The sequence below is a fragment of the Ooceraea biroi genome, chromosome 6 (genome assembly GCF_003672135.1).
Source record: "Ooceraea biroi isolate clonal line C1 chromosome 6, Obir_v5.4, whole genome shotgun sequence".
NCBI lineage: Eukaryota > Metazoa > Arthropoda > Insecta > Hymenoptera > Formicidae > Ooceraea > Ooceraea biroi.
In genome coordinates, this window is record NC_039511.1 from 4,995,079 (window position 1) to 5,008,820 (window position 13,742).

The 13,742-nt window shown below is 47.8% G+C and overlaps 1 protein-coding gene across 7 annotated transcripts in view; it reads left to right on the forward strand.

Annotated features, from left to right (window-relative positions):
* Nucleotides 1-13,742, forward strand: part of LOC105281967 (fasciclin-1) — a 230,834-nt gene that overhangs the window by 201,035 nt on the left and 16,057 nt on the right. For 3 of the 7 annotated variants that reach the window (XM_011343574.2, XM_011343604.2, XM_011343582.2), the window contains 3 exons: nucleotides 4,568-4,573; nucleotides 8,439-8,681; nucleotides 9,045-9,086. In XM_011343574.2, coding sequence (XP_011341876.1) covers nucleotides 4,568-4,573; nucleotides 8,439-8,681; nucleotides 9,045-9,086 — 291 coding nt within the window. The remainder of the gene's footprint in view (nucleotides 1-4,567; nucleotides 4,574-8,438; nucleotides 8,682-9,044; nucleotides 9,087-13,742) is intronic. The other 4 variants (XM_011343595.3, XM_026970368.1, XM_011343578.2 and 1 more) reach the window with 2 other exon arrangements.

Genomic DNA, 13,742 nt, shown 5'->3' on the forward strand with positions numbered 1-13,742 from the left:
CATACAAGCGTCGTAAATTTCAGGTTCGCCCTTCTCGAGAGAATCGTACCTCATCGAGAGAAGGAATGGCGAGGCGCGCTGCCTCCATGCAGCCGCTTGCTTGTCGACAGTGGCTTTATCTCGGAGGAAAGGCGTCCGGTCGAATGTAAGAAAGTTACCGAGAAAGTTGCACGTGACGCAGAAGCGGAACTGTCGCGATATCTCTATCCGGACTTTTCGAAAAGTCGCGGATATTAATCCGCGACATTGTCCGCGCTCGGATAACGCGGTTCGCGTTCTCGCGCGAATGCGAAACGACTGCAAAGTCACGCAACTTGCGTTTGAGTTGGACTGCTCAGATCGTGCACTAATTTTTTCGGTATCGTGGACCGTTCAAAATTGAAATTTGAATGACGGCGGAAGTGCGGGCCATTAAGCCGGGACGCTGGTTAAATTGAATATCATGTCGCGAATCGGTAACGTAAACGCTCGACAATCTACCGTGTCATTAATAACTTTATTCACGATCAATCACACAACCAATCTAGAGCTCGCGCTCGTTTTTATCGCGACTGCATGTCTTCTCTCCGCATCGCTCGGAACAATGTGAACACGAGCACTAATGACGCGTTAATAATCCGGAAAACAGAAGCGCTGAAATACACTCGTTTTAGGGCTTTAGAGAACTATTTTCATCCCAGGGAAGCCAAAGAGGCGTGATACATTAGTCACTTTCGGTATTAAAACGGCGCATAAATCGTCCCGCGCTATCGAACGTCGAACTGCTATCCTTACCATTCATCCCCCGGAATAAACCTTTCATTGCCGTTTCAAAAATTACTTTAGTCCATAAATTTTCGCACGCGATGAAAAATTTCTACTCCAGCCTACAATACAGTACATAAATAGTAAATGTATAATTTTTGAAGTTAATTCTTCAAGCAAGCAGAGTCGGACAAGTTGCGTGACTGTCGCAGTTAACGTTCCCGACGAGAGGTCCGCAGGATCCGATGTCACGGTAATGCCGATCGAAGTAGAAATTATGTCGGACTTTCCGATGCACTTCCGACCGCGGCGCAGTGGGACCACCGGAAGTCCCGCAGCGAATTCGCATCCCGAGGAGGAGGAACTGTCGTAAAGACGCGCCGCGACGCCGTCCGGGAGCGCGACGCGTCCGGACCGCTTCGTCGCGAGGCGCGACGCGAGTACGACGCGGATATAACCGACTATCGGGCCATAATACAGTCATTTGGCCGACTAGTAAAGAGTAACGCGGCTGACTTAGCCGGCGTGTCCGCGGGTGGTTTTTACGAGACCCTTAAAGCGGACTTAAACGCTCGTTCGGCGCCTCCATCGGCTCCGAATGTGCCGCGTAAATTTTCAGACCAACATTACGACGAACTTACCCCGACGGCATTCGATAAGGCTATACGGACCGCGATTGGATCCCGTAGATCGATGTAACCGCCAAGCCGCACTGACCCCGAACGCGTCTAATAATGCACGTGGATGGGAGGGAAGGAGATCGGGAGGCTACCGTGATATATCGAGTTTAGATTTCTAACACGTGGGATCGGCTGGGATTTAGGGAGGATCTCCCGCTCGGCGTTGCAGCGACGATAAAGGATTTACGAGTGGAATTTTGTTCCCCGGGGTTGTAATGGGTTTTCTGACGAAGATTGAATTCGGGCCTCCTGGCGCTTTTTTTCCGGACCTCTCTGGACCGCCGTTTCTCTTCTCTTTCTCTCTTTGTATTTCTTTTTTCATTTTTACAACCGATGCGACCGCGAGATTCGCACGGAGATCATTTACGGGCTCCTTTTGATTCGTAGACGAAACGCGTCGACGGGGAATGTAGAATGAATCCATTTGGAGTGGTACTTCATCGTAGTGAAGGGAGGAAGTTAAAGGGGAGCGATGAATGTTTGAAAGCGAGACGAGATGTATGGCGTTTAAACTTACTCTCACGTTTTCTGAATGATGACTTGGAAACAGCGCTCGTACGAATTACTAGCTGCCGCCTGGAGAATGCACTGTTCTACCTTGCAAGGAAGATTAATAGTGGGCACACGCATACTCAACTATCAATGTATATGATCATTACTACACGAAATAATTAAAGCTCTAAATTGAAGCTTAATGTGCGCGTTTAATGTGACGCATTTGATGCAATATCATGTCGCTGAAAAGAACTCATCTCCCCAATGTTGCTTACGCGCTTTGTAAATAGCGTCGGCTTTCAGTCACGGCGGAAATACCGGGACACCCTTCCGCGACGAAGTTGATCGCGTTTCATCCCTCAGCCGTTGTTCCGCCGAGGGATTTTTCGCGCGACACTCTCGCCGCCTGAGACAAGTTAGTGCTTCTGGATGCGCTGTAAAAATTTCATTTTCGAAGTGTATTATCCGACCGGCGGGAGACCGGCGCGCGATTACACGATACATCTTTTAGTGGCACTGAGAACCGTTTTACGGTTACGACGACTGCAACGCGCTTTACGACGGAGCGTTGATGCCGACCGAGTGAGATCTTCCTCGCAAAAAGTCAGTTCAGTGTTTAGCGACAGTACGCACTGCACGTTGCACTGCTAGCGTTAATTGTTAGTCTCATGAATGTCGCATGCTGTCGAAGACGGGAGCACCGGGATGACACGACGTGTACCGCACGTGTCAAGCAAGTTTTGCACCGACTTCCTGTCGGGAAACACGCGCTATTCATCGGAAACACCGCGCGGAACGTACGAAGCCACAATTTCGAATGTTCCACGCAAGTGAAATCGTCGAATCTGAGCAAGTTCGACGAGATAAGACTCCCAGAGCACGAACTTCCGGCGCTCCTTGGGACTCCGTCAAAGATCCGAAAGCATAAGGGTTTTCGGGGATTTACGGGAAACGCCGAGGAATCCGGAGGTACAAGGCATCAAAAAGAAAAACCGAGAAACCTTTCGCCGTTATTTATAGACAGATTACTCCGCCTCGCTTACTTCGTCGCATGCGATATCGGAGATTTATTGGAGCGAAGCGGGGCAAAACTTGGTTGGACGTGTGCGTAAAGGTATAACCCGGAGAAGCCGCGTTTCCCATGATTCTCACAGATCATGATACGGCCCGCGCGACATTCACATAACGGCATAGTCACGATATCACGCGACATGTTTATCAGCGCATTCGATCATGAACGCTGTTACCATTCATCCCCCTTTTCGGATCATCTCATCACGCCTAATCGTATATCGCTATACGTTGCAGAGTGCTCCGGGAGAGTCGCGTACAATCACATCGCGGGAGCGTTACCCCGCAAGTAATTTCCAGTCCATCTTTCCTTGGCGAAGGCGTCGTATCGCCGATCTGAAATTTCCGAGGTGCACGGAAAATTCAAGTAAACATGAATCTCTCGGGCCAAATTCCCGCTAAGGAAAAATTGACGTCGGATTCCTTGGGAAAGTAATTCGCCCGCGACGCGCATACGGCTCTCCCGGAACACTTACATTACATATATATCTAATGTATAGTATAAATATGAAATTAAATATAACCATGTTTGGATCTCTCGGATTCAATGTCCCAACGGAGGATTGTTCGGACCGTGCCGGTCTTGCTATCTCTCCCGACTCGAGTCTTTGGATCCGTTTGATCCGGCATGGTCGAGTGGTGAAAATATTTGCTCGATCAGCCCCTTTGTTCCTCGCGCATTCGACTCGTGCAAAGAATGCACCGCGCAACGTCTGAGCATAATCGCGTCTCGATAGAAATCCTCGTGGACCCATAGATCACAATTAAACGACGCGACCGCGACCGAGCCGAAATTTTCCGCGTCGCGGAACGCGGCGTCGTCGTCTTGCCATTACTCACGATGATATCGCGGCGCCGCGGCACGATACCGTCGTTTTCATGCGAAATGACGTTTATCGTAATTGCCCGTCCGGGCGCATTGAGCGCACTAAATTTCCACGGCGCGCCCGTCCGCTCTATTAATTACCTCCTGATAATCTCGACTTGTAATTTACAATACGCCGGAGGAGACCCCCATCAAAAAATCGCACGTCGCGCACCCCGGACGGTAACGCGATCTCGCAACGAATCGCGCTCGATTAATCGCCCTCGCAAATGACTGATGGTCGCAATCAGTGACTAATTAACCCTTCGCGCATCGCCGTGGCTACGTTTCCGTGACGTCACGTCACGGAAACGAAAATGACCCGCCTTCTGCAACGGTTATTTGATCGATTCGCGAATAACATTAATTCTTGAGTACCGATCATATTGAAGATTAATCGTAATAACAGTAAAAATAACGCGATCAATCTTCGTCGCTGAACGGGGAAACGTGCGCTTTGAACTGTTTCGCGTTTCCAGGGTTGAAACAAGCGCAGGAGAAACGATTTTTCCTTCCAGAGAGAACCCGCGTTCTCCAACACGAAAAGAGTCCCGCGTGTAATCCCCCTTTTACTGTCGAGCGATTTTGTTCTCTATTTTTTTATTCTTTTTTTTCTTGATCAATTGTGTAAATGTGTTTATTCTTATATTGACTCAATGATGTTATTCTGTGGTGCTTTGCATGTCTCTATTGGACTCTGCATGTCGTATAGGGCATCGTAAGTACTTACTAAATGAACTCTCATCATGAGACTACGAATACACACGACACTTTTCAGACGCCAATCTTGTCGCCGATGGATCCGCGGATCCATCGATCCTTGGACGCACGGGTTCCCGGAGCTTTGAATCCAGGAATGCCGAGTCCCTGGATCTCTAGATCCAGGGGTCACTTGATTCCTGGACGTTTTCAGTTTTCAAGCCGCGAAACCTCGTATTCTCGGATCCTCGGATCCGGGATCGCAGGAGAACCTTCTTGAATTCTGGCGTCCAGGAATAATGCGTGGATCGTTTGATCCTCGAATATCTTTAGATCCTTGTACACACAAGTAGTAGAATCTGCGATCGTCTCCGCGACGACGTTTCAGCAATTTACATGAAAATGCGATCGAGGAATCTCGTTCCGCTGAGCCGTTTATAAAGCGCGATGCAAGTGCAAGTGAAATAAAGTCAATATTGCCGCGAGCAAAGCTAGGGTACGGACGAACAAAACAGGGTACGATGAAGGGAGACAAGGCAGGGCATCGATCCTGATCGAAGGCAAGCCGTTACAAGAATATGATCAGTAAATGCAAATATTCCAAACAACAAAGTCTCGAGAAAGAGAGACAGGACTCTCTGCAGACCTCGATCCGGAATCGGTCGATCCACGAAGCCAATTGTTTGAATGCCTAAAATCCCTTAAAATAATTAAGAATAACGCGAGGAGATCTCAGGATAACCGGGAATCTCGAGTACGTGCTCCTCAAGACGATTCCGTTCCGAGATCCGTATTTCTGCTCCAGCACGGGAACTTTGCCGACACGTATACAACTTCACGGTTCGATGCTCTGAATACAAAAGAACAGGGCCGGCAAGGGGAGAAAAACAGAGGAACGAGCCTTCGCCGATCGATACGATTTCAAGACGCGGAAGAGAGTTCTCTTCCTCTCCCCTTAATCTTCCGCCACACGGGCGAGCCCTGTCGTTCTCGCTATCCCCATTACCTACATTTTTATTAATTTATCCCAGCGTAGGCACCCTAGCAGTAGCGATGTATCGTTATTAATCTCGCCTTTCTCGTTCGTTCGGAGAGATGGCCCGGCTAACGATCGCCGATCGACTTTCGCTGCGAGTTTTCCCTTTTCCTGTATCGCTTTCTCTCTTTCTCTTTCTCCTCTCTCTCTATCCCTTTTCTCTCAACCTTTTTTCGTCTCTCCTCTTGAGCTCTCTCTGTCAATATTTTTCTCCCGCAATGCCTCAGATGCCTAGTTAATCCGCCTTTTCGTTACTTCCCGGCTTTCCCGTTGGCCTCGAGCCTCGAACCTGCAAAAGAGAGATTAACGAGGGACGAGCAAAAAGAACGAAAGGGAGAGTGGGAAGGAAGGCGAAATAAATAGTTGGCGAAGGAGGAGGAGAGACGGAAAAGAGAGAGATTTGTGCCACGAGGGAAATGTCGACGGCATTTGGCGGACACGGGAAAGAGGGAGAAATGACTTCCATGGATTTTTCCTGCGCGAAAGCCGATGTTGTTCTAACCCAGAGCTGCATAAACTCCATCCTTTTAGTAATATTATCCGGCCAGTACGAGATTCGTGCGATTTTGCACTTACGTATGTGCGCTTGCAAAAGACGCAACGATTGAATTCGAGAATTTTTCAAAGTAAGCATAAACTCTCGAATATTTTCCTTCTGACTTTACTTGGCTTCCTTATTTTCATATTATAATGACCGCTCGCTTTTTCGAGTCGTGTCGGTGAACAACGTTACATACACCTTTATCCGGGTGCACAGAAAGAGTCCAGGGAATTGCGTCTCCCTCTTCCCGTGTTTGCGTGGATCGAGAACACTGAAAAGTAATTCTCCAGCGTAATCATCGGATTTCGTGTTTGCCACTGTTTCTCGTCTTCCTATTTTGTAGATTTTCTCTTCTTTCCCGACTGTTCTCTTTCATTAAGCTCGTCCATGAACAGCGAGAACCACATCGATGCCACGAGCGTCATGAATAACTAACTGCCACCTCGTTAATTACCTTTTCACTTTTTTCTATCTCTGTAATCCGATCTGGCAGGAGTTATATAAGGAAACGGAAGTGTTCATTAAAGCTTTGTTACTCGCCGACCTCTCGAAATTTTTCAAAGCCGCCAGTTTTTTATTCCTTTGCTATTACTTCACGATTTTCGCGAGAAGAGCGCAAAGACATCTTTTCGCGCTTCTCTCGTGCTGCCGAAATCGTGAAAGAGACTTGGCTGTGTTCCCACTCGAGTCGCGAAATTGAATTTTGCAGTTTTTCCGAAATATCTCATAAGTCACGTATTCTGTCAGAAAACACGCAGATTTTTCATAAGAATGGTAGACGTATTCTAGAACAAGCTTGTCAAGTTCCATTTACAAGGCGCCCTTTATCTTTTAGAAAAGTTATTTTTTAAATTTCATCTTTCTTTTTTTCTGGTGTAGCTACAGTCTGTCGAAACGACGACAAATTAAAAGTTTTTTATTTCTCATTTTAAAGGATGAATGATATAGAAATAGCAAGTCGAGTGCAAAGATATTTTAAAATCTTCAAACCAGAACATTGATTTCGGTGTATTTTCATCATGGTTCTGCTCTGATATAACGGCGTGTCCCATTTTATGACAGAATACCAGAAATATTTTCAGTTTCTTGTATCGTCGTGTACGGTATCGTCGAAAAATCATGAACCGACAAGCAAGCTGAAGTATAATATATGCGCCAAAATTTCAATTGCTTTATCTTGATGACAATCAAATTACGTTAATATCTTATTTCGTTAGTCTCTATTATCCCACAATAACATCTTGCGCGATCCAATAATTTCAAATTATTTATTTCTGTCCAAATTTCTGAAATACTTGTCAAAGCTCAATCGCGTTGCATGACTTCCTGTCGAACCGCAAGAGAAGTGCAATCGGGCACTCCGAGTGACTCGAGTGAGGAACGTAAATTATGCGTGTCACGTAACGTTGCCGCTTCCGTGAGCCGCTAAGGGTCACGTCCCAGTCACGCTTTTTTCCTCCCTCGCACACTGTCTCTTCCTCTGCAAGTAATCCATTTCATCTGTTGTCCTCGTCGCGGCGCGAGTTACACGGAGCTTCGTTAACGCCGAGCTAATTGTGACGGTGCCGTTCTCGCGACCAACCCTCTGAATTTCAAGTGTTTTTTACTTTAAGCGATCTCCCGGGGATCTCTTAGTATCTCTCCGACGCGATTGTCATCTGCACAAAGGATTTCATTTCTTGGCAGATCACATGGATCTCGCATCGCCCTTGTGCCCTTTTACATACGTACACTATTCGCGATCGATCCCACGAGGCTTCGCTCGTGCGTGTTTCCTAAATCAGATACTGCTCGCGGAAAATAGCAAATCGATCGAATATACGAGAATCAATTTACGAGAACTCGTAGACACGAGTCTGAAGACGAAACGGAAACTCGGTAGCTCACTTCGTGAACTCCGCGCCGTCTCTCCCAGCTCGCTCCTTCATCGTCCAACTTTCCCGGATCTCCTCGACTTTCCTCATTTTTCTCGCTTTCCGTGTTTTCCCGTGTAGAGGATTAACGGCGTCCAGATTCGGCGCGGTTCATGTAAATCCCGTTACGCTTTAATCCGTGAGAAACCACCCCTTTCCATCCGCCATGATTGACGCGTAATGGAACATTGATGACTGCCGAGGTGGACGCCATCGAACAATCCCGACGCCTCGACGTCGTTTTCGTCGTCCTTACGCGTTTCTTCCTTTCTTTTTTTTCTATGTGTTTCTTTTGCTTTTCTTATTTGTGTCTCGTACTTCCCGATGCGGCTCCTCGTAGAAGCGAGGCGAGCACTGCGCAACCGATCGACAGAAATCTTTTCTCTCCGTGTAGGAAAAGGAGGACGGACCGGTGTACAAGTTTTACGAGACCATCCGCGATTTCGGGGAGGATATTATGAGCAACATCAATCGCCTGCGTGACGTGACCCTCTTCGCGCCCAGCAATGCCGCGTTGGAGAAGCCCGGCGTGAAGCAGATCCTGCAGGACAAGAAGCGCGTCAAGGAGATCCTCAACCTTCACTACGTCATGGAACGACTACCACTCGACATAATCAAGCAAAAGAGTGTCAGCGAGGTGAGTCCGTTTTCTTCTCTCTCTTCTTACATATGGTATATGACATCGAAATCTGCATAATACTGTGTAATACGATTCATGATCTATCTTCGGAGCATTCGTGTCTCGTGTATGAAATACCGTTTTTCAAGTGACTTCGCATATCTATCTGCACATTTTGTTATTTTTATCTAAATACACGTATCTACTTTGTGCCTGCGCATAAGATTTCTATAAATGTGAATAACGTTGCTTCTTAATTTAATATAGAATCTCTCCTCGCGTATTCTCTCGCTGGTAATACGACACTGTTATACGTCAACATGACCACATACGGCAACAGTTGTATCACGTTTATTAACTAACTTCTTTTTGTTTTCAAAGTTAAACATAACAACCGACAAATCGGCCGACAAGACACACGGGGTAATTACAGATTCATACAGTTTTCAGTGTATCTTTTTGTTTTTTTCCTTTTTTGCGTAAATTGTTGGTGAATTTTCTATTTGCATCCATTTGCACTGCAACCGCTTTCGTGCGTTTTTTTCGATGTTGAACGTATTACGAGCGCGAAACGAATGCGAGGTAACATCGCCAACACTAACACACCGCGCCGGGCATTCGGCAATCGATAGCGTCAATAAATCTCTCCCCGCCAATGGCTTTAGTAATCGAACGCCAAAGAGATTTCTATTCTTGCCGCAATACACGATATACGAGGTGATCGGGAAAATCGCGTTAAAATTTAACGGGCGCCGTTTGACACGTCGACGCTCGACGTCGCGAATTCTCATTTCGCGATTCCGCTCCCGTTCGTGCTCCTTAAGTCGTATCCTTCAGGATACTTCGAGACGGGGTGAGTCAGGTGTTTACGCGAATTCGTCGCGCACTCGTTTCGCATTATACAATCGTACGATCGCGGTTTCGCCGGCTGATTCCTCCACCACTTCGTATATCGAAAGTCGTATATCGGATGCGAATAAAATTGCGGAGAGATTCGAGAGTCCGCGGAATGGATTTCCGCCGTTTCGTCAGCAACGCGGTGTAATTGCGCATTTTGCGTCGAGGACAGAGCAGCATTTCCACTTTTCGAACGAAAACATGACGACGATGGCAAACGGAAGCGAGTTCACCTGGCCGAATGCGATAAGGAAATTCGGCTCCCTCGGATTAAGTGGATTGGAAGATAAAAAGTTTCGCGGGAGAGGAGACGCTTGACGTCATAACAACGTGCCGGGGCTGTTCCGCTCTTAAACTTTGCGCGAAGTCGACCGGCACGTCGGTTCGTTTTCGCACTTTTCGAGGCTCATTATCATCCAATCAGCATGGCAGAACTTTTCGTCGGAATAACAAAAAGCTCTCGGCAATTTTCCGCCAGCTTCCGCTTTCTCGCGCCCCCGCTCCGCGTTTCTCTTGCCTCTGTCTCTTCGCGTTCGTCCTCACTTATTTTTACGCGTCGAGAACGTCTTCACTTGGTGAAATTGCGGAAGCTGCGAACCCCTCCGCATTCGGCGAGCGTTATCTCTCTATTCGCAATCACGGCTAAGCAATCATTGCTAATTATTTGTCGCTTCAACATCTTGAATTTTTCGACGACAGTTTACGTTGTTGTTGTTTTCTTTTTGTTACGGCAAAATAATGAGATCGCATGTAAAATTATTCTTGTTATCCGCTTTATCAATCATACACTTCGCGGAGCATTTTCCGCGCGGACCGGAAACGTCTCGTTAGCGCACGCGAAAACTCAATTAACGGCAAGTGCCGGCGAAAATATCGCGAACGCGATGCTCCGGCAAAGTCAACAGAGAGACGTAATCGCGGGGACGCATCGCGTTTACCGAAGCGACACTCGCGATTTGTAATGTTAATCTTATCGTTATTAGCGACACTCATTGCCGGGGTTCGCACACAACGAGAAAATATCTGGCAAACACGATGATTAAACGGAAAAAAAAAACGCAAAACAGATACACGTTGCTCTTCTCGCGACATAGATGAATTCCTGGGCAGAGAGAGAAAGAGAGAGAAGGAGATAGTTGGGATAATTCTCGCACAAAACCGATAAATTCCTTCCTGAAACGCTCTCGAATGGATTCGAACAAGTTTATTGGCTTTGCAACATTGTTTGCAGATTTTCCTGTTATCTATACGCACTGCCGAATTTATAGGGTGCCGCGCCAGTGGGACGCGTCTCGCAAATCCGCGGTGAAAAATCATACCCGGTCGATTGCGCCCCGTGGGATCGCGAAAAAAGAGGAGGGCGAGTGGGGAAAGATATCTGAGCAAATCGCATCACGCAAATGTTCAGTCGGAAAATACGCCGGCATTTGCGATGGAAATCCTCGTAGCGCTATCAGGTTGCAGCTTACAGACAAACGAATATGTAATATCGGAATCGGATGTATTAATCCTCTTCTCTAATATTCATGCGACACCGCAACAGCGAGAGGCCAATTCCGGTTTGAAGCAGCCAGCCAACTCGCATATCGGAATTTCTTTCGAGGGAAATTCTCTTCGATCGGAAAGCGTACTATCGTAATCACTTGATCATCTGAAAAAATTCATCATTAAAGTGATTCATCCACCAAGTCGAGCACTTGGAGCAGGATAACATCTCGCTGAAACGTGTCGTGATTTCAATTCGCTCTTACGACCGTTTCATTCTTTCGAAACATTTCAATCTCGATCGTTTCCACCGAGCGATTACAATATCTGTCTCTCGAAACGGAAGCACCAGGTTGCAAGATACCGCAATATAGTCGAATATTACCGCGCAACGCGAAGTCACTTTGTTTCACGAGCGTGCTGTGCGAGCGCCTGGAAACTGGTAGCGTCTAATATCCTGCGGGAAAACTCTCGGAGCGAAGGGCATGTAACACGCGATGCTTTCCGGCGCATCTCGGCGGCGATGCATCCTCTCTCTCTCTCTCTCTCTCTCTCTCTCTCTCTGTCTATGTCCTGCATCCTATATCCTACATATCCTATACGTCCTCGCAGTCAGCTGCGGAATTCGTGGCCCCGGCTGCATTTCTGATATAATACGTATTATTTCGAGACTCGTGTGTAGCGAACCGTATCCTTCGCGATTAAGTTTCCGGGACTTGAGGCGATCGCAGGAATTTGATTTCGATGTAGGAATTCCGCACGGCCGAAGGAAAATTCTTTTCCGGAGATCGCGCCGCGCGATCTCGCCGAATCCATTTCACCTCTCTTCACATTTCGCTTCTTTGAGCTTCAAATAACAGTGAATATTAACAAGCCGCTTTCGCAAGGTACTAATCGACCGGATAAAGTTTGCGACGCCTGTAGGAAACTTAGCGCAGCAATTTCGTCGAATGCGACGTGCTCTCCGATGGAAAAGGAATACGTTCGCCTTAAAATCCAAGAGAGAAGCCCGCGAAAGATTCTCTCCTCTAAATTACGCGGGTGGTACCGTCATTGGGGCAGATCGATCCTGCGGCTTCGAGCGCGCGGATATCGAAATCCTCTCATTGGAGAGGCCGAGTGAATGATCGCGCGAAACGAGCGTTTCCAGCTCGGTAACGCGCGCGCATTAATTCACCGTCGAATCGGATTCGCGCGAGAAAAGCACCGCCGCCGGTGACTTACGAGCTCAACGACGGCCAGAGAGAGAAAGAAAGCGAGAGGAGGTCGGCGCGCACACTCGTCGTTTCGCAAAATTAATAATTACAACAATTACTAGAGACGGTTAGCTACAAATCTATCGCGTTCGCGCGGCGCGTCGATATCTCGATCGCGCCGCGCCGCTCGCAACATCGATATCCTGCGCTATGAACGCAATTACGCGAAATCTCCGATACAGCTAATTACACTTCAATATCCATCCAGCCGCTTCAATCATTCAGCAGCGCCGATACGGGATGTTGGCTTTAATTACTCCGCTCGGTCGTTAATAAATTAACGTTCGATCACTATAAATAAATACTTGGCCAGGCGTATACGAGAGGTAAAAGGATATGGTGGTCGTAACGTCGCGCGATCGCTCGAATCGCGGTAATTCGATCAACCGCGATGTAAACCGTCACCGTACACGGTGGCTGAGAAGTCACGAAGCGTGGACGAACGTTTTGACGTTTTTGCAAGGTTCGTCAGGTGGATCGGCAAAGCGTGAAAAGCGAAAATCTCGACTAGGCAATTCGATTGTGCCGGAGTCACGATGCCCGCGGCGCGGCGCGAGGAGGAAGCGACAGGTCGAGGCGGCGTACTAATTAATTTACGAATGGATTATCATAAAAGCGCTACGAACAGGTGCGCTAATACCGATTCGCTAATTGCCGGTAGTTACGGCGCATCGATCGGTAATATCGCTGTTATTTACTGCGCGCATGGACGTGCGTACCAATATTGACTCTACCGAGCCTCATGCAGTGCGCAACGGTGTATATATTAATCATGGTAAACAAAGGGTAAATCGCTCTTAATCGCGAACAACGCTGTTTCCGTGCGGCATGACATTTTCGCATGGTCGTCGCCGCGTGACCGGTCGTTGATTAGGAAATTTCAGCCCTTCGCCTCTGCTGTGTCAGTTCTGAATCCCTGGATTTCAGGTGTCCGGAGATTCCCGATTCCCAGCTAAAATATACATTATATACAGGCACAACGCGTTCGTACGGTGCTCGAAATGGTAACTCCGTGCGTTCACAACGGAAACGGTTTACACGAAGCCGCGTGCACGCTCGGATCGAGAGAGAAAATAATTAATAACCACCGTTCGAGGATAACGATAAGGCCAACAACCCCCGCGGAAAAATATGTCGTGCGTCAACGCACGCACGCACGCGGGTGGACGATGCTTCACGCACGTGTCTCCCTTTTTGTTGTCTTTTTTTTTCTTTTTATCCGGTCCGATTTGCATTAAGCACCGCACGCACCGCGTGTGTGCCCGCGCACCAATTTATCGCCGAGATATGTTTTACACCGCTTTCATGCTTTATGCCCCCGCGGCGCGTACGCCTCGGAAGAGCCGCCCGTACGCTGATGAAATGATAAAGCACTGCGCCGGAAGAGGAGGCACCGCGAAACGCGTCGGGGGCCACGACGTAAAATTGAATTTTATTCGCG